This window comes from Sander vitreus, chromosome 20 (genome assembly GCF_031162955.1).
Source record: "Sander vitreus isolate 19-12246 chromosome 20, sanVit1, whole genome shotgun sequence".
In the NCBI taxonomy this organism is placed as follows: Eukaryota; Metazoa; Chordata; class Actinopteri; order Perciformes; family Percidae; genus Sander; species Sander vitreus.
In genome coordinates this window covers 6,868,681-6,888,824 of record NC_135874.1, presented here as the reverse complement: position 1 = coordinate 6,888,824, position 20,144 = coordinate 6,868,681, and the positions used below count along the sequence as shown (strand labels likewise).

General features: G+C 40.2%; 2 protein-coding genes across 4 annotated transcripts in view; both read left to right on the top strand.

Annotated features, from left to right (window-relative positions):
* The first annotated feature begins 5 nt into the window (after positions 1-5).
* On the top strand, positions 6-8,225 carry l2hgdh (L-2-hydroxyglutarate dehydrogenase). The gene is made up of 10 exons (XM_078277172.1): positions 6-239; positions 1,691-1,806; positions 3,669-3,820; positions 3,967-4,098; positions 4,791-4,953; positions 5,064-5,098; positions 5,182-5,349; positions 6,354-6,511; positions 6,655-6,786; positions 6,959-8,225. Exons 1-10 carry the CDS (start codon positions 151-153, stop codon positions 7,152-7,154), a joined length of 1,341 nt encoding a protein of 446 aa, XP_078133298.1. The 5' UTR covers positions 6-150; the 3' UTR covers positions 7,155-8,225.
* Positions 8,226-8,429: 204 nt separating this feature from the next.
* Positions 8,430-20,144, top strand: part of sos2 (son of sevenless homolog 2 (Drosophila)) — a 42,413-nt gene continuing 30,698 nt past the window's right edge. For all 3 annotated transcript variants that reach the window (XM_078278272.1, XM_078278273.1, XM_078278271.1), the window contains exon 1: positions 8,430-9,320. In XM_078278272.1, the coding sequence (XP_078134398.1) occupies positions 9,237-9,320 (84 nt within the window). In that variant the 5' untranslated portion in view covers positions 8,430-9,236. The remainder of the gene's footprint in view (positions 9,321-20,144) is intronic.

Here is a 20,144-nt window from a genome sequence, read left to right as displayed (position 1 = left end):
GTCTCTGCTTTCAGGACAGAGCGGCAGGATGGGAGGCTAGCGACAGCAACAGGGAGGAGAAATAAAAAAAAAAAAACACAACTCAGGGAAGTGTTTCTGATTGTTGTACAATGAAGAAGTGACTGTAAGGTGCTAATAAACGTTGTGAAAATGATCCGGACACTCAGCGGTGCCACTTTTAAATCTGTTGTTGGGGCAGCGAAGCCGGTAAAGGACATTACAACCAGACGGCTGCACAGGTAAGACATTACAGACAGCGTGGAGTTCTCTCAATAATCCATGGTTCAGTTACATGTGAGGAGCTTGACTCGTTTGTCCGGTTCACTGTAGAATTCAATTTACTCATTAACAGACAGATAAGCGGCAGACGAGCAGCTACCTGCTTGGATAACTAACTTTTAAGTTAAGATGGTCATTTCCAAGGACATTCAGCACCAAGAACCAGATTGCACAACATGTCTGATAACCTGACCTGCATCTGCACACTCCCACCGCATTGTTTATGCACACAAAGCATCTGTGTCTGCATTGTGCCTTTACAACCATTCCTGCACCAACCACATTTGCATGCCTTTAAACTTTTGTCAGAGCACGATCAGTCTGACCAGAGTCGGACAAAGAGAAGGATACAGATTTTCTTTGTCAGTGCCAAGCAGTGAGTCACTTAATTAAAACGTTAAAAACTGTGTTCCTTTAGCATAATGTGTTTCATATGAGACCCACAGAGAATCTGCCGGGCTACTATGGGGCCATGGCATGCAGGTCATGTAAAGGGAGCCCTCCCCAGCCTGCTCTAAGTAAACTTTGATAAACAGATGTTGTAACTTGAAGTAATTTATTCATAACAATTAGGTATCTTCTCCACTTGGTTAAATGATACCAGCAAGATATCAGAGCCTGGATTTCACAGATTCTTTAAAGGATTACATGTTTTTCAGGTTTAAGCAAGAACACCTGTACAAGATTTTACAAGTTCAGGCAGTCCCATTCTGATTATCTGACTGCAAGCTTAGGAAAATCCTTGAAGCAACGTTTCTCCATTGAACATTTGCACTTTTAGCTTCTTTAGGTTCTCCTCTGGCTACTTTTAGGTGCAGATAAGAGGGGTGTGATTTCCCCAAACATTTTTTTTACTTCACAAAGATGTATTGGTTCCTACTCTTGTGGAGCAGCAGCACTTTGCCTGGTTCTAATTTTTGGAAATGAACAACAAGATGTTGACTGTGCCCATTGCCCTGAGGGAAGGCTCAGTGAATTAAAATGTTTTCCCAGGATTGAACATTGTGTTCTTCAAGCTCTTTACAAATACGTCATTTTGTGAAAACTTGTAGTGGATTGTTGTCAAGTTTGATATCCTGGAACTGCTGTTTACACTTTGAGCCCAACTACTAGATAGTAGTCTGTGGTAATTGGGTTTATGAATGGATGTACTTGGTGTAGCCTTGTGACAGAGCTGGATACTCTCTTTGTAGATACAAATAGTCCGTTAACTACAACACTTGTGTCATGGGTTGCCCTACTGATCAGTTTCAAAGGTCTATCGGCTGCCCATGCAGTCATGAACAGTTGGACATTGAACCAGTAACTTAAATAGTTCTGTGTTTACCATTTGCAACCCGTAAAGCTGGTTTTGTTATTAGTAACCATCTTAAACTTGAACTGTCAGGTCACCTCTCATCTGTATTTTCAGCACATATGACGTGGCTGTGGTGGGAGGTGGCATCGTTGGCCTGGCAACAGTCAGAGAGCTCATTCTGCGACACCCGGCCCTCAGCTTCATCCTGCTGGAGAAAGAAAAAGAGCTTGGTGGGTTGAGTCTTGACTGCTATTGTTGTTGTTGTGAAGGAAGACATCAATATGTTATGAAGAGCAAAATGTTTTGCGTGTCACAGCGATTAAACTCTTTTAGGGCTGAAACTTAAGGGCTGCAAATAACAATTATTTTCATAGTCGGTTAATCTGTCCATTATTTTCTCGATTAATCGATTTGTTGCTTGTAGGGCTGGGCGATATGGAGAAAATCAAATATCACGATATTTTTGACCAAATACATTGATATCGATAACGATATTGTAGTGTTGACTGTTGGTGCTTTCACAAAATATTTACACAATGAGCTCTTTGGTAAATTATCAACAGTAATGTGGATATAATGACTAAGTGGGTATAGGCAAATAATAGAACAGCTACAACAGTCTGAAGTAAGTTCAGAAAATGACATCACTTTACTGTGATGCAGCCTTTAAAACCAGGCAAAGACAACAATTATGCCATATTACGATATCCAAAATCTAAGACGATATCTAGTCTCGTATCATGATATCGATATAATATCGATATATTGCCCAGCTCTAGTTGCTTGGTCTATAAAATGTCAGAAAATGGTGAAAAATGTAGATCAGTGTTTCCCAAAGCCCAAGATGACGTCTTCAAATGTCTTGTTTTGTCCAAAATATATTCAGTTGACTGCCACAGAGGAGATAAGAAACTATTTACATTGAAGAAGCTGAAATCATTTACTTTTTTTTCATAAAAAAATGGTTAAAACCGCTAAATCGTTAGCAAAATAGCTGATTATTTATTTAATAGCTGACATCTAATCCATTAATCTTTGCAGCTCTACACAATTTTAGTTGCACTGGCTGTGAATTCCAGCACATCTGAAACAGATCATCGGGTAAAGTGCCAAGTTTCAGCTTTAATTTGAGGGTATTGGGTTAACAGTTAAGGAATTGTAACCCTGCCATTGTGCTGCACCCTTCACCCATTGAACACCTGCAAACACCCTTAAACCTGAAAGCCAGCCATGTAAGCCTTGTTGCAATTCTGAAAGACATTTGCAAGCGTCTTAAAAATAAAATAAAAGATTTAAGTTAACTGAAATGTCCTGCCAGGTTAATTCGGGAGCCCTGTATGTTTTTTGGTCTTTGAAGTAATAACCCTTCAAATTTTAACATTTGATAAATGGCTGTCAGTGATGGATTTGACATCTTTGGCCACAGAGGAATAGTTATTTTGGTAAAATAAATAGTCCAACACACAAACCACAACTTGTCATTTTTACCTGTTTTTTTTTTTTTTTTGTTGAGTGAGTGAGGTCCTTGGAGGCAGATTTTGTTACCTTCGGACTAAGCCAGCCTCACTGTTTCCACTCTTTATGCTAAGCTAAGATAACCAGCTGCTGGCTATAGCTTCAGCTTCTTTGCGTACAAACATAGAAGTGGTATCAACTTCTCTTGTAACTAAAGTGCATTTTCTTGAATGTGTTGTTCGGTGTATCTTTTTCCTAAGATAACTGACCAAACAAAGACAATATTACATTACATTTATAATTACAGTAGCTGCAATTGAGTTTGACTGCAGATACATTATCTAATCATATCTAAACATGAGTGATAGATGTCAGGTTTTGATTAGTTTCTCATGATTTTGCACCGATGTGAAACAGGAGCAAAGCACATATCTACTTGGTTTGAGAGTAGCTTGGATGAAGTGGACATTAAAAATCCTTCCTAGAATGTATTAAATATTACAAGGTGATGAGATGGAGTGGAAAAGTCTGACGATATGTCTTTCTATTAATCTAGGAATCTTAATGAAGCCTTTCTGTCTTTGTTGTTGTTCTTCATCTTGTTCTTTTATTTCTCTGTCGCTTTCTTACTCACCAGCTGTGCACCAGAGTGGGCACAACAGTGGAGTCATTCACAGCGGCATCTACTACACGCCGGGGTCGCTGAAGGCCCGTCTGTGTGTGCGAGGAGCCACTTTAGCCTACGAGTACTGTGAGAAGAAAGGACTCCCTTACAAGAAGTGTGGAAAGGTCTGCCTTAGTATTTTAACCACATACAATTCTTAAACACTTTTGAACATTACAATATGCATGTAATACAAACTGTGTTGTAAGGAGCTGCTATATGGATTGGTTGTGTTGTGTCGACCTTGGTATTGATCGGTGTATTTCTGCAGCTTATCGTGGCTGTGGAGCAGGAGGAGATACCCAGACTGCAAGCTCTATATGAGCGCGGCATGAAGAACAATGTGCGTGACCTCAGTATTGTCGACGCCAAGGGAATCCGAGAGCGAGAGCCATACTGCAGGGTAAGTGGACATTCACAGAGCCTGCGGCGGCCGTCAGTCTGTGCGGCAAAAACCCAGGTCTTTCCATTCATTTTGAATGGGGGTAGTGCATTCAGGCTGCGACGGAGTTTGCCTCAGGGGGGGGACACGCAAAAGCAGGCCTGCGAGAAAAAGTTGAGACTGAGTCAACTTTTGGAGAAACACAACCCTACGTCATGCTGCGGTGACCAATCGCGGAACCGGCGATCATACTTGTCAGTGTGTTTTGATGCGGTGTGAGAGTCCCGTACAGGAAACGGGAAACATCACTGCCTCTATAGCTGCCCCTAGAAAGTTTTAAAAAACGAAACACAAGCTCTGTACACCCCAGGAGTTTGTGTAACAGCTGAATGTTTTCCAAACAACAAAGCACAGTCGATCTGTCTCGCTGTTCTCTTTTCTTTCTCTCTTTCTCCATGAAATGAAGCTGCCTTGAAGTGCAGTTGATAACGTCGAGACCTATAAACGATCTCACGGAAAACAGTAGTTGTAAAATATAAAGTCTGCTTGTGCTACATTGGGTGGGGGGTTAAAGAACATAACAGGACGTCACACAAATGGGCCGGTTCAATGACACAACCCTGCGGCAAATCGCCGGATCGCGTCTCAGAGAGGCTGTTGTTCCTGCAAAAGAAAAGATGGCAGTGAAGGTCTATAGTGTGTCGTCCTTGCAGGGTATAATGGCCTTGGACTCGCCCTATACTGGCATCGTGGACTGGAGGATGGTGGCTCTCAGGTACGGCCAAGACTTTAAGGAGGCAGGCGGCACGGTGGTGACCGAATCTGAGGTCAATGACATTTCCATGGTCACAGAGAGTCCAGCTGGGAGCACTGAAGGTAATAAACAGCTTCTGTACATCAATGTGTCAACACAGTCATAATTAAACGAGAGCTGTAGAGTTATTTAAAGTCCACCGTCTTTTTTTATTTTTTTATTTTGTTTGCAGGAATGAAATACCCAATCGTAATCAGAGACAAAAAGGTAAGACACATGCAGATAGAAGCATCACGATGTTTAGATTGTGCTCTATAGTTTCCATCGTTTGCATGGTGTTGTTTTAACAGGGTAACGAGGTGCGTTGCCGTTACGTCCTGACCTGTGGGGGCCTGTACTCCGATCGCCTGTCGCAGATATCTGGATGCAGTCGGGAGCCGCGGATCGTCCCCTTCAGAGGAGATTATTTGGTCCTGAAGCCAGAGAAACACTATCTGGTCAAGGGAAATATCTACCCTGTAAGTCTGCTGTAGAAACGTATGTCCATGTGTCCAAATCTTTAAGTTATGTAATCTACATAAATCACTTGATCTGATAATGTTTCTCCTTACATAGAAGTACTATATAAAATGTCTACTCACTTAAAGCTGTGCTTTGTAACTTCAAATTGTGGCGGCCCCAAGTGGCAGAAAGAGATGATTATTTGCAGGAATTCATGAGCTAGATATCATGTAACCTTTCAACTTTTTCTTTTCTTTACATTATTGGTATGTAGGGCGGGGAGATTAAATCACAAGAGGTGTAGCTGTTGTTGAGTCCAGCTTTTTCTGGAAGTAGCATCTATTCTCTGCCATTTGTAACAATTTCGGTTTTCCCCTGCTAATTTTTAGTCCATCATTCCTGTATGTGAAAGAATTGGAAGCACATCTCATACCTGATTGCTGGAGAAAAAAATGGAAAAAGTGTTTCTCTGTAGCGTCTATAACATTTTCAGCTCTAGATTCGAGAGATCCTCAAATACAAACCTTGGTCTTTGAACCGAGAATTTAACCTATGGGGATTCATAAAATATTAAATAATACTGTTCTTATAAGAGTAGAGTTACTCCAAAAAAGGATTAAGGTATATTTCCAATTTCAAGTGTTTGATTTTACTTTAAAATCATCATCAGAATCAGATAGAGGTGGCTAATAACTGAAGTCGTTTACATTGACGTTTACATTGAGTGTTGATAGGTATCCATAGAACATTTTACAGCCAAATTGATGCAGCTAAGCTATCAGCTCGCACATTTAGTATTTAATAGTTGTTGGATCTGCTCCTGATGATGGTTTGTATGGTCGGTAAAACTAAAAACTTGAAACTGCAAATATGCCTCTGTCTTTTTTTGTAACTCTACTCTGCTAGTATGCTCTACATGTTGATGATATACGGTTACTAGAATGATTCAAATGATACTTACATACAGGTACTTCATTGTTGCCACTTCATTTTGTTTCTTTAAATGATTGTATATGGATAGGTCCCTGACCCTCGTTTCCCTTTCCTTGGAGTTCACTTCACCCCGAGGATGGATGGAGGTGTTTGGCTCGGCCCCAACGCCGTCCTCGCCTTCAAAAGGGAGGGATACAAAGTGTACGACTTCAATGCTCGAGACTTTGCAGATGCGCTCTCATTCAGGTACAATAGAACATTTTAATTTGTTCTCATTTTGGTCTACGTGTAGTGCCCTGGAACTGCATTTTCGATATGATTTAATTGCAGTGAAATTATTGCATGGTAGGTCATACTGAGTATTTCATCTTTGTCTTTTTATTCTGCAGGGGCCTTCAGAAGCTGGTGATGAGGAACATAACGTATGGGATCGGAGAAATGTATCGAGGGGTTTTCATTGGTGCACAGGTTAAAATTCTGCAGAAGTACATCCCTGAACTCTCGCGGAGTGACGTGCTTAGGTAGGGCAATCATGCAAAAGCTAAAAAATGCATGCAAACTACAGTATATGTATCAGTTTTTTAGTTTTTGTTTTATTAGAAGTTAAATGAGTCTATGATGGTTTACCAGCACAATTAAGAAGATAAGTGATATGACTCAATACTGTTTTCTGTAACCCTGGTTTGTCTCCAGGGGTCCTGCAGGAGTCCGAGCTCAGGCTCTCGACCGAGACGGAAATCTCGTGGACGACTTTGTGTTTGACGGCGGGGTCGGGGACGTGGGCAGTCGGGTGCTCCATGTGCGGAACGCTCCCTCGCCTGCGGCCACCTCCTCCCTCGCTATCGCTGAAATGATCGCAGATGAGGTGGAGAGTCGCTTCGCGCTGTAGAGCAACATGGTGATCGCAGAAGGAAAGAGACAAAACCAAAATAGTCCAACTTGAGGTGGCCAGGTGAAACTATGTTGTATCAAACTTTATGTGGTTTTTTTTCTCTGCTTTTAGATGCCATGTGTGTTTTTTTTACTGGGTTCTGACTATGCAGAGCAGTTTGTCTCTGCAGTTTGAACATTGTAAAGCCTGCTGGTTTCTGTCCTCAAAAATGGAATATTTCATCATTAAATGTAAAAAGATGATGATCTCTAGTTTCGTGCCAACAATCTGTTTGAGAAAGTTGGGTGTCTTTTCAAAAGAATTGTTGAAACTCTTCTTGTAACGCACAATTTTACAGAACGCACAGTTTATGAAGAAAGACGGGTTGTTTTTGGGGCATTTTGGACATTAAAAACATTTTTAAATCATATCACCACTAAATATTCTAGTCTTATGTCATATTCACATTGATGTAAACTAAGAACACTTCAATGTTTTATAAGTTGGTTATGTTTTTGTGTGTGTGTGTGTGTGTGTGTGTGTGTGTGTGTTAATTTCATATAATTCTGCTTGATATTGCTCTTTGTTATAGCTTGAAATTTTGTCGAGATAATGTTTCTATAAAATTGCTATTATTTCATGGCATTTATTGACAAATGAATGTTAAAGTATTTTTTTTACCATAATGCATATTTTTGAATAGCAAAAGTAACAGTAAGTAAAAGTGTGGTTTGTGCTGTATGCTTTTTAAATATAAGCTACATATTCTGAAGTAGTTTTTAATATTAGAAGCAAAGTAGTGATTTCTGGCACAACTTCACCATATTCCAATGGAAGTGCATGGAGAAGGAAATGGTGAATAGAAAACTTTATGGTGTTTAAAGTTGGTCTTTATTCCACAAGCTTTTACCTTATTGGTACTTTTTGGATTGTCCACAAGGAGGCAGAATAACAGCAACACATACTGTATGAACCCCAATGTAAGCACAAAATAAGTACATTTGATGCTGTTACTAAAGCTAGTTGTTTTTAATGCTTTAACTGGGGATGCTTGTATAATGAGATGGAAATAAAGGGAATTTATTCGCATCTTTTTGTGTAATGTGCATTTGTTTCAACTATGTTTTTGTAAGCAGTTAAGTGAATAAGTAAAAGTTGATTTTATATGATCTATCTACATTCTTAAAAATATTAATCTTCTGTCTACAATATGCAATGAGACAGAAGTCCAGCCTTATTTTTTTTCTGTCCAATAAAATGTGAAATTACGCAGCGTGCGTGCCTGACAGCGGACGCGCGGCGCAGAGAGCAGCAGCAGACAGACAGCGGAGTTGGTACGAACATCTTCGACTTCTCAATCCAAACCAAAAACACCTCGACTGCTTTTTAGCTGCCCTGCTCCACAGATATGCCTCGGACTCATTGTTTTTTGGTGGATTTACGTTGGATTTAACGTCTGATCACTCCGGGAAAAGATGCCTAAATGTGAAGTAAACAGCGTAGGAGAAAGTGTGCCTTGTTTGGAGCTGAACGGGTCGTGTGCCACAACATAAAACTCGGAGCGCATCAAGGCCAGCAGCAGCCTGTAGCACCAGTTAGCTCATCGGCTAACGCTAACGTTACAGGTGTTTAGGCAGCAAATAACCAAACATAACTTGTAGCTGTAGTTAGCTGGCAACAAGCTGAGCTCCCATGTCGTGACTTAACGCTGAACGTAATTTGCCTATTATAAGCTTTTTAGCAAGCGCCAAGTAGCAAGTATAACACTTAGCAACATTGTTATTAGCCATTAGCTTTTTAGTTAGCCGCTGTCCCGTGTTTACAGCAGCAGCAGGTTAGCCTCACTAGCCACCAAGCTAGCGAGTTAACTTTATAGCTACATGTGCTTATTATTCGTTGTAGCAGATTTTTCGCAGTTTAACCCGACTCGACTCCGGACAAGCAGTGTGGTTTAGTGATACTCTTCATATTTGCAAACGAGACAGTTTGACTTTTTCCACCGTGCCTGCCCTGGACTGACCCACCCACAAGGACTATCTATCCGGGGCCGATGCTGACAGTTCAGCCCGGATCACGGCAACGCCAGGAGCCGCTACAGCAATGCAGCCCCAGCAGATATACGACTTTTCAAGTGACGAGAACAGTCACAAATGGAGAGGCCTCTTCGTGCAAGCTTTGCGGAAGGTAACGCTTTGATTGCTACACTTACTAATTCTCTCAAAGTCATTAATCTGCCTTTCAAAACACGTTTTCCCATACTAGAGATTCAATGGTGTGAGAAATGGAGGTACTGGTTTTCTTACTAACCTACATTTTTGTTATAAGCTGCCAACTTAGTCTTATCAACAGCCAAAACCACAGCTTAAAAAAATCACATTATTAATATTATTATGAGCAAATCAAGCTAATGTAACCAGCAGTAAATGCCCTTGTTAAATGGATTATAGTATTTCATATTTAGTTGATCGCTAATCATTACAGCAGTCATTGTCAATGTTGAAACTGCTGTCCTCATATTCTGTGGCTGTTGACGTGTCTACAGTGTGTTTATTCAGTAAATCTTTCACCCAAGTTCCCCATAATTACTTGTTTTCCTCACAGTGCTTTTGAAGAAGTTGTTCAGTTTTGACCAGTTTGTACAGTGTCTTGATCTGTTGATAATGTTTCATAGTTTTGATGGTAAACAGGCTACACTAATGACTTGCAGGGTGCCGATGTTACCTCCAAGTTAAATACAAGTTAGCTGTCCTGGGACTGCTGCCTTGTAGCTGGAAAGTTCTGTCAAACGTCATTTGACTCCCAGCCTCTTTTATTTGTTCCTCATTTGGTCTAACAGCAAAGATGTCTCATCCTTGCAGAGATCTTCTGCAGCTGTTTTATGACGCTTACATGCAAGTTTTTCTCCCTTTTCCAAATAAATGCAACCTAGCCTAATTCTCATGAAGCTAATTGAAACTTTCAGGACAGGAAACATTTTAATGTCCTTGGTCAGCAGGACTAAACCGTATCAGTTCCTTTTTGACTGTCCCTTTCTTTCTCTTTTCTTGCATCATCTTGGCTTCTCCCCCTCATCACCAGGTTTATTTTCCGTTTTCTGACCTCCCCCTGCTTCCATAAGTATTTGTACTCAGACTTGCAAACTCATGACAGTCTGGTACTCAGTGCTAACTGAAAACACAAAGTTATCACAGCTCTTTTTGTTTCACTGTCAGCATTTTTGGCTTTCTGTTCCATTATGTTATATGCAAAGCCACACTGTTTAGATGCTGGGAGATTCACAACACTCTGCATACTCCTTTCCCTTTTAAAATGGGTCTTTGTGTAAATCCACAAGGTCCTGTCAAGATCCTTTCGTATGTTTACATTTCATAATGTTATTGGAGCTCAAAAGAGTTGCTAATGAGTTTAAAGAGAGACATATACTGTTGTAGAAAAGCTGTGTTGTTGTGCAAAGTTGAGACAGGACATCTTTTGCTAAGTTTCCATACCGTTGATATACCTGTGCCGTGCTTTGAGTAACCGTAATCATGATGCAATGTTACATTAGGATGGCACAGTAATGCTGCTCACCTTGGTGACCTGTAGGTGGTTTGAGTTCACCCAAACAGCAGCAACTAGTTTTGACCTGCATATTGTAATCCAATCAGTTTACTGTTGATGTTTCTCCATTTATGATGCATCCCTTTTAACTCAAAAACTCAGACAAAAAAGAAACACTAGAAAATGTCCATTTATCACTGTTGAACACTATTTATCTTTCAGTTGTTGAACTCAAGACTAAGACTTAAACTAAGACTACACGTAGTAGCCCTATACTTTTATAATACACACATTATTACAGTAGAAATTTCTCAGCATGTGGTCTTATTTGAGTTCCTGAAATAGATGTAGAAGCACTGCAGACCAGGTTTATTTTCAAAGCATGAAAGATGCATGTCAGTACGCCAAAATAGATTTGTCAGTGTTTAGAAGTGCCAACGTTTTGTACTGTGCTGTATTAAAGTAGGTTAACTACCCTCTTTTTTTTCTTTTCCTTTTTTTTATAAAAAAGTGCAGCTGATCAAGTGTCTTCTTAAGACTTCTGCTGTGAGATCAGTTATTGGCACACCCAATCTGCTCTTCCTTCCCTTTTGTAACTCAACTTTGTAAACTCAAAGTAACATCCAAACAATCAAAGTCACTCCAAAAATCTTTTTATTTGGATATCCATTATCAGAATTTTGTTTAAAAAAACTGTGCTTTGTCCATTTGGGCAACAAGACCCTAAACCTGAAGGGTCAAGAACTTTATGAAATTATGACATTTTAGTAACACAAAGTGCCTACAGAGGTAGTAACCTGCCATTGGAATGAATTGGCCATGTAGCAACATTGTGTTTTATAAATAACACAACTCTTTTTTTCTGTCAGTTACCCTTAGCACAGTAGAGATAGTGTGATGAATCAGTTGAAACTGAGAGAGCAGGTGATGGGCCGTGGTGCCGCAGTTTCATTGTCTCAACTTGTTACACAACTGCCGGAGGGAAAGCTTGTCAGAGATTGACGCAAGAGAGGTTTGTTATGGCTTTGACAGACTGTGACTGGCTGTTTTTCACAGCTGTCCACCAGGGGCCGGGGGGGGGGTCCTTGTCAGAAGGACCCATGGGGGTGGATTACTCCACCACTGAGAATGATTAAGATTATTGTTTAGAGGCAAGAAAACCTGTTGATGGATAGACACTCGTCAGAGCGGGAGCAGGAAGTAACTTTGTGATCAACCAGGGAGGTAGTTTTAAGAAGTGTCACCTGCAGCTGCTGCGTGATCACTTGCAGAATTGCCTCATAAACAGTGTTGGGAAGGATACTTTCAAAACATATTCCGTTACAGAATACATGCCCAAAAATGTAATTTGTTACGTTACTTGGATTACTTCCACATTGAATTGCATTTTATAAGTGTAGGAATGCGTCCATCACATACAGCTTACTAAACAGGCTTATTCTGGTGTATTCTTCTGTTCCAACTGGCTGAATGTGTACCTAAACAAGCAGATAGATTTTTGTATTTGTAGTCCCGAACTGCATACTACAAAAATCTAACCGCAGTCTAAGCTACCACGAGCTAATTTTAGCTAACGTTAGCTAACATGTCAAACGGAGCTAGTCAGTCTTTCAACGGCTCTGGGGCTAGTAAATCAGCACGCAGGAGAATGTAAAGTCGCACGTCAACTATAAAATAGCAAGGTGACCAGTAAAACTACAGCAGACGACTACCCCTGGCTAATTAAAAAACGTACTTTAAGATGCTTCTTCAGGTAGGAGGTGGAGTCTTTGGACGCTGAAAGGAGGTTGGTTTCTGGCAAGCAGAGGTTGCACTGCACAGTTATATTTCGTTCTCCCTTCTCTTTCTTTAATGTGAAATGCTGTTTGAATTTCCAAGATAGAAACGCATTCCTGCCCTGGCTCTGTTGTTCCGGCTCCATCTCTACCTCTATCAGTGATCACGCAAATAGCTCATTTTTTTGTTTTCATATTGGGGCTTCTGGGAAATGCATTGAGTTGCCTTAATTTATTCAGAGAGTGAATAAACTCGTGAAACAGAAGTATCGTCATGTAATCCATTGATTTCAACAATGTAACTGTATTCTAAATACCAACTATTTAAATTGTAACTGGAACGGAATACAGTTACTCATAATTTGTATTCTGAATACGTAACATGTATTCCGTTACTCCCCAACACTGCTCATAAATGAGACAGACTTATCCAGCTACAACCTATATTTACTGACATTTTACAGATTGTCGGATAATAATAGTTGGGCTGAAATGATTTGTTGATTGACAGAAAATTATCTTTATTAAAATTAGTATCTAAGGTTCACGCCTCACCTTCGTCCAGTAATACCTGACAATGGACACCTCGTCGGGCATTAACCCTGACTTAAATTGCCAGGATAATTTAAAAGGCAACCGCGACTACATTGTGTGTCTGCCCTATTTCTGATACCGTGGCGGCAGAAATTATGCCATGGCCGGCCGCCATGCACTGGTTTTAAGTAATTTATTTATCAAGCACAAATGCCAAATATTAGTTAAATTCTCAAACTTCAGGATTTGCTGCTTTCTCTGTTTTATGTCATCCTAATTGGATTTTTTTTTATTCAGGACTGTTGCACAGAAAATGCAATTTGAAGACATTACCTTTGGCTCTGAGAATTTATCGTCTCAACGATTATGAAAGCAATCATTAGTTGCAGGCCTGGATATTAGTACGTAAGCACTGTGAGCACTAGGATCCCTGAACATGTAAGAAATGTGAGCTAAACTTGTTTAATGTTTAAACCGTTAAGATAACCGCAACGTCCCGGTTTGGCCGTGGACCTTTCTCTCTATCGTTTCCTGTAATCTCTCCAGTACATCTAATAATGACAGAACACACAAGAAATAATAATAAAAAAAAGTTTAGTCTTTCAAGTATATAATGTCAACAGTAAAAAGAATATTTTCTATGCTAAAGGTTAAAGCATAAAGCTTGTAGTACACACACATGTGCAGCCATCTGTGTTTCTGTCTGTGTCGTTGACATTTCATCATGGAGGGGTTCAATTTTTGTCTCCTAGCTGCATCTGTGTGTCCCGGCTATTCTGGATCACTGCGGCTTGTGCCTGGTGCTATGCAAGAGCGTCATTTAGCCTCTGACGTGCCGGTGTTGATAATAACTGTGCATTTCCCAGGTCTGCTGTTTCACTGGCATCAAGAGACAGGCCAGAGCTTTGCTGGGTACAGTTTCATCCTAGTGCCATGTTGAGTTAGTGCAGCGTGATGCCACTGAGTTCACAGGGCTTCACATGCCAACATTTGAAGCTGTGATTGGTCAGGTTACAAGCATTTTTGTTGTTGTTTGCATGTAGAGATGTTCCGATACCGATACCAGTATCGGTATTGGCTCCGATACTGCCTAAAACGCTGGTATCGGGAAGTACTGGAGTTTATGCACCGATCCGATACCACGTAATAAAGCCCTAAAGAAAATCTACGTTAAAGTAGTTTATTTATGTTCTTTTTTCCGTTATAACGGACTGTCAAACTGCAGAATAAAAGAACGTTCTGTGGCATTCATGTTTCACAAAGAGTTTAACCTGAGCCAGACCGACAACAAAGATAGAAATAATATCACATCCATACAGAGATAGTAGTATACAGTTGTTAAAACATAATAAAATATATAACACACTGGTATCGGATCGGTACTCGGTATCGGCCGATACGCAAGTTCAGGTATCGGAATCGGTATCGGGAAGCAAAAAATGGTATCGGACCATCTCTATTTGCATGTGTCTTCTAAACCTGAGTTGTCGCTTAAAATTCACTTGAATTCTTCGCCACAGGCCAAAACTTCCAGCTGAGGTCTTTTTTAAATTGTATTTAGTCAGTTGGTTTTGCTGCAACTTTCATCCAGGCTAGACAGCGCAGTTGTCACTTCAGAATCAGACAGATTGGCTTGTTACAAGCCTCCACTCTAACGCTTTACTGTATTTGACATTTAGGAAGTGCCTGTACCAGAACAGCTACAAACTTAAAGAAAATAAAACAATACAGCGTGAACAGCGCAGCCCGTGTCTAGTGCATCCATACCTTTTTCCTTGTCCCTTTAGCCACTGCGGGGATTTTTTGCCCAAAACTTTTTTTTCTTAAATCCCCAAGAGTCCAAGGAAATGGAATATCCAAGCCATTATATCCAAAACGAGCTGTTCGCCTCACAATCTTGACGTTTCTGGCCGAATCGCAACGGAATATCGCTAACCTGTTTTTCATTTCCGCACTTCTAACGCTGCTCGCTTCTCTCCTGAGGCTCCTAGCAACTTGCTGTGGGCGTCACTGTATTCTCTGAGTTCTAAGGTTTCAATAGACATCTGGTATAAGCCAATCGGTAAAGGTTTGCCTGTGATACACCAATGAAAAGCTGAAGACTCCTCTGACGCGATATGAGCCCACGTGAAAACGATCGACATTTGCTCGGACCAGTTAGATTTAAATGCTATAAGACCCGTCCACATTTTTAGCCAATGAGCAGACAAGGAGATAGATACCACATTTGCCCCTGAAATTTTAACCCTGTAATGTCTGGAGCTGTGTCAAAGCAAAAACAGGGCCTTCTATAAGCATATCACACCCTGTGCAATTTATAATAACTTATTTCTATATATTTTTGTGTATAGTTATTTCAAGTATGTGTATGATTGATGTGGGTGTGTTTGTGTATTTGAGAAGTGTTTTATTTTGTACTTTATTGGCTTTTTTCTTTGCACTTTTTAAATGGAAATCAGAAAAACGCACAGACATATATGTAGAAAGAAATTCATATAAAAAAAAATTTCTGTAGTAAGCTGAGACATGTGGCTATGACGTTGTGTTGTCTGTATCTCACTAGATGTGTTTACAGCAGTGTATTTTAATAATTTTACAGTTGTATGACTTGGACGGAAATAGAAACCCTCCATTCTAGCCTCTGTAACACTGTGTTAGTGTTCCCTGAGACACATCCCTGAGTGTCAAAGTATATGGGAGCTCTACCACTTTTAATTTGGGTATGTCGTTTAGACCAAAAAGCTTGAAAATGCAGCCGTTTGTTAAGAGGTTAAGGGACTGACTTACCTAGTGACCTGAAGCCACTCTGTGTGCTAACCTGGCAAATTATACACTAAAAGAAATTACATTTGGGGTGTTCACAGACTGCTGCCACAATCAAATACCAGAATTGTCACTGCAACTCTATATGTTCTTTTAATAGCATCCCTGTAAGAAAAAGGAGGTTCAATATAGCTTGCAAGGTCTTCAAAAAAGAAGTGAATACATTATACTTACTAGTGTGACTTTATATATGCAGCTTGCAACTAATCGTATCCTGCTACCTGCTTTTAGAGCTAATTCAGGTATTTTGTGAACGTATTTTGTTTGTGTGTGCACTTGCAATTAAAAACTTATTTATTTATTTTAGGCATCTTATACCTTTTTTATTGCCACGTTGACAGTCGAGAGGTGACAGGAAATGAGGGGATTGAGACATGTGGAATGATATAATGCAACAAAGGTCCCGGGCTGGACTTGAACTGAGGACGTTGCCATTCATGGTCGGTGCCTGGAACCATTTCCTAAAGAGAACCATTTCATCTTTTTTTATTTTTGTCATGGTCAGAGGTATGTATGCATGTACAGTGATCTGCAAGGACAAAAGTTGTGCATTAACAAGGATCAAATCCTGTATATGCAGTACTCGCCTCAGAAAGTTAATGGCCAGTTTGACGAGTGATCTTCACATTTTATCATTTTAATATTTGGTATTTGGTACTCGGCGGGCGTTAATTTCTGCCCTATGAACTCTGGGTATGTGGATGTGTTTTTCTGGCTTCGCTGCAAAAACGCAAGGAATAAATGCACACGGGACAAGAAATAGACCATTAGAGCTCCACCCTTTTACAGTTATCACCTTTTTAATTCAAGTTGAATAAACATATTACAGAGCAAGTGACATAATCTGCTCCCCATTGGCCTCATGCAGCACGTTGTCAGGTCTTTCAGATGAGCTTTGTGTGTTGATGGGACAGGATGTCACTGGTAACAGGTTGCACTTCCTGTGCACCAGCCCCAAGCCGTCCACAGAGTCGGGCTGATTAATACACACGTTCTCCACCCTTCCCAGAACATGAATCAAGTCTGTGAACACCAGTTTGTCCTCGGACAGGGTTCAGGCGGAGGATGGGTGGATGCAGGCAGGCAAGGGTCACTGGGTCGGGTCAGACTAGGGTCACGGCGAGGCCACGTGCTGTCGACGGCACGTCCACTAGCCATTGTCCTGATGACGTGATTGTAAGGAGGGCTAGCTAAATGTCGTGTGTGAGTGTGTGAGAATTTGTATTTCCTTGTGTGCATGTGTGTTTGTCATCTACAGTATGTCTTGACACATTTGCCTTGTGTTTCTGTTTGTGTTGGTCAAAAGGATTACCTCTGTTTATGTGTCTTTTGTGTGTGTGTCGTTTATGTCTGAAACCATGCATCTTTTGTGTGTGTGTGTGTGTGTGTGTGTGTGTGTGTGTGTGTGTGTGTGCGCCTGTTGTCTCAGAGTTGATCTCTGGCCTGTGGTTCCCCAGACAGTCTGGTTGTAATGGCAGATGATGTCATGGCATGAATCACAAACAGTGACACATGCTCGGGTATAATAACAAGCCCTACCCCCACCTCTACAACACACACACACGTACACGCACATGCGTCACATTACCTGCAACCTGAGCCTGATGCAGCCCCATATACACAGCCAGGAGAATAATCAATTGAATTAGAAATGTTAACCCTGTATTAACACCGTCCGGCCTCTATTATTACCTCCAACTTTTCTTTTGCCACCAGCACCCACAACAACACCTGATCTGTGTGTGTGTGTGTGTGTGTGTGTGTGTGTGTGTGTGTGTGTGTGTGTGTGTGTGTGTGTGTGTGTGTGTGTGTGTGTGTGTGTGTGTGTGTGTGTGTGTGTGCCCCAGTTGAGATGTGCATGATTTTTCTTTTTTACTATAGTGCAAGCTGAATAAAAAGGTGACCTGCATCTCTTCATGGCAATTATACATTCAGATCATTCAAACTACTTTGTCATATTTTATGTGCATGTATCAGCTCCTTGCTACATTTCACGACTAATACTTTTGATGATGTCGCACTTTCGGGGTAATACAGTCTTCTTTTGAGGTTAAATGTCAGTGGTTTGGAGATTTGGAGAAATGCTGCGTGTACTTTTTCCACTTTCAGAGTATTTCCCCTTAACTTTCACTTGTGTGCTACAGTGCTACACAGTGTGCTCCATTGTTTTCTGTCAGATCTCATTACTTCAGCATGTTGTGGCAGAGCATGTTCACAATGTTATGTTCAAGATACTGTGTGAATATACAGTATGTAACTAATGCAGTTATATTCATGTAATATTAGTTATTTCATAATCCGGGTCTGTACAGACGCTGTAATGTGATGGTGCCACCAGTTTCAAAAAAGGGTTTTATAAACACGCTTAAAAATTGCATGAATACCCTATTTTTTTTTAAGGTGCATTTTTATATATATATATATATATATATTTTTTAAAGATTATTTTTTTGGGGCTTTTCCGCCTGGAAAGACAGAATGCAGGAAATCATCACAGGTCGGAGTCGAACCCTGGACCTCTGCGTTGAGGCATAAACCTCTAAATATATGTGCGCCTGCTCTACCCACTGACCCAACCCGGCCACTGAATACCCTATTTTTTGCGGATTGTCTGTCTGGTGTTTTTCAGCAATGTCCTCTGTATTATCCTTTCTGAGAGGTCCTTGGATTGGTTTTAGAAAATAATATTGGACCACTTCTGCTCTGTGTGTGTTCTGCACACCTATACAGGGCTACAATTACATTTGTATTATCAAATGAATCTGTTTTCTTTTCAGTTATTCTGTTTGGTCTATAAAATGTCAGAGATATATATATATATATATATATATATATATATATATATATATATATATATATATATATATATATATATATATATATATATATATAAATAAACTAAAATCAATTTTGATGGTTATCAGCTGAGCACTAGTTTTATGATGCTGCAGTGATGGTGCAGAGCTGTTGGTCCATTTTTTTTAAAGGAAAACCCTGTGTGGTTTCTGCTCAGTGTGTGAGCTACTTTCATTTTAGCTAGAAATGGATATAGGTATGTTACTGTAAGATGCTGATGATAAAACATTAACCAGTTGGATTTTTTTCCCCTGATGATAAAACATTAACCAATTGGATTTTTTGTCCCCTGGTAGTTCTTTGTCTGCATGTGAATCCTGGTTTCCCCTTTCCTGGCTTTGGCTCTGCTCCAGTCTGTGTGCAGTGTGAGCCTGCTGCTGCTACTGCTGCCTCCTCGTACACGCACATCAATACCTCTGTCTGCCGCTATGATCTGCTCTCCCCCGGGGGGCTTCGCTCTGTGTGGGTAGAGAACAAGGCAGAAGGGGAGGGGAGGCTGGATGGATGGATGGATGGAGGGGGGGGAAGAGAGAGTTAGCAAGCGCTGGGACTTCCTGTACGCTAGCCTTTCCCTTCTTAATGGAGCTGACCTGTGAAACTGAACACCTTAACATGGCACAGGAGGATGTGCATGAAGGCTTTACATATGATCGAGATACATTGTATTGTCTTGTAGGGCTGCACGATATGAGGAAAAAAATCCAATATGCGCTAACGTTGTTGAATACTGCAATAATGATATTACTTGCTATAAATAGACATATTAAATTGTACTCAGTTCTGCATTTCTGATGCTTTCAGTATTCTGCTAAAATACAACCAATTGCTTGTTGACTTTAACACTAATAAAAGGAAATCATTTCTAACATTCTTTTATTTAACAAATTGAACATTTAATTGAATGTAAAAGGCACCCCTAAAAAAGAATGACCTGATATTTTCTTTCAACTAACACAATGATGATTTCGCGATATGTTGCAGCCTTTCGCGGTGTGTATATTGCGCCACTTGATATTGCAATGACAAAAAAAAACGATATATTGTGCAGCCCTAATGTCTTGGCCATGCAGTGGTAGAGTGGGAAATAACTAAGCCTGTAACTAAGTATTCCATTCAGTATTGATAAACCTAAAGATACTAAATTCACAATTATGGGGCAGTGACAATATATACAAAATCTTCATATTTGAGAAGCTAGAACCGGCAAATATTTGGCATTCTTGCTTGAAAAATGACCATAACAGTTATTCATTGATCAAAATAATTATTTATCAACAAATCAATTGATGGACCTATGCTTTCAGGTAACTATCCCTTTAATATATCTGGGAGTATTCGACCATTGTGGATAGTGTGTCAAATCAATGATCAAGACTACTTCATGGCAATATTGTTTATTGCCATTAAGTTATATTGCCATTATATGATTTTTGCATCAATGTGATGAGGTGTTCTCTGTATGTGTTGGGTATCAAATTTG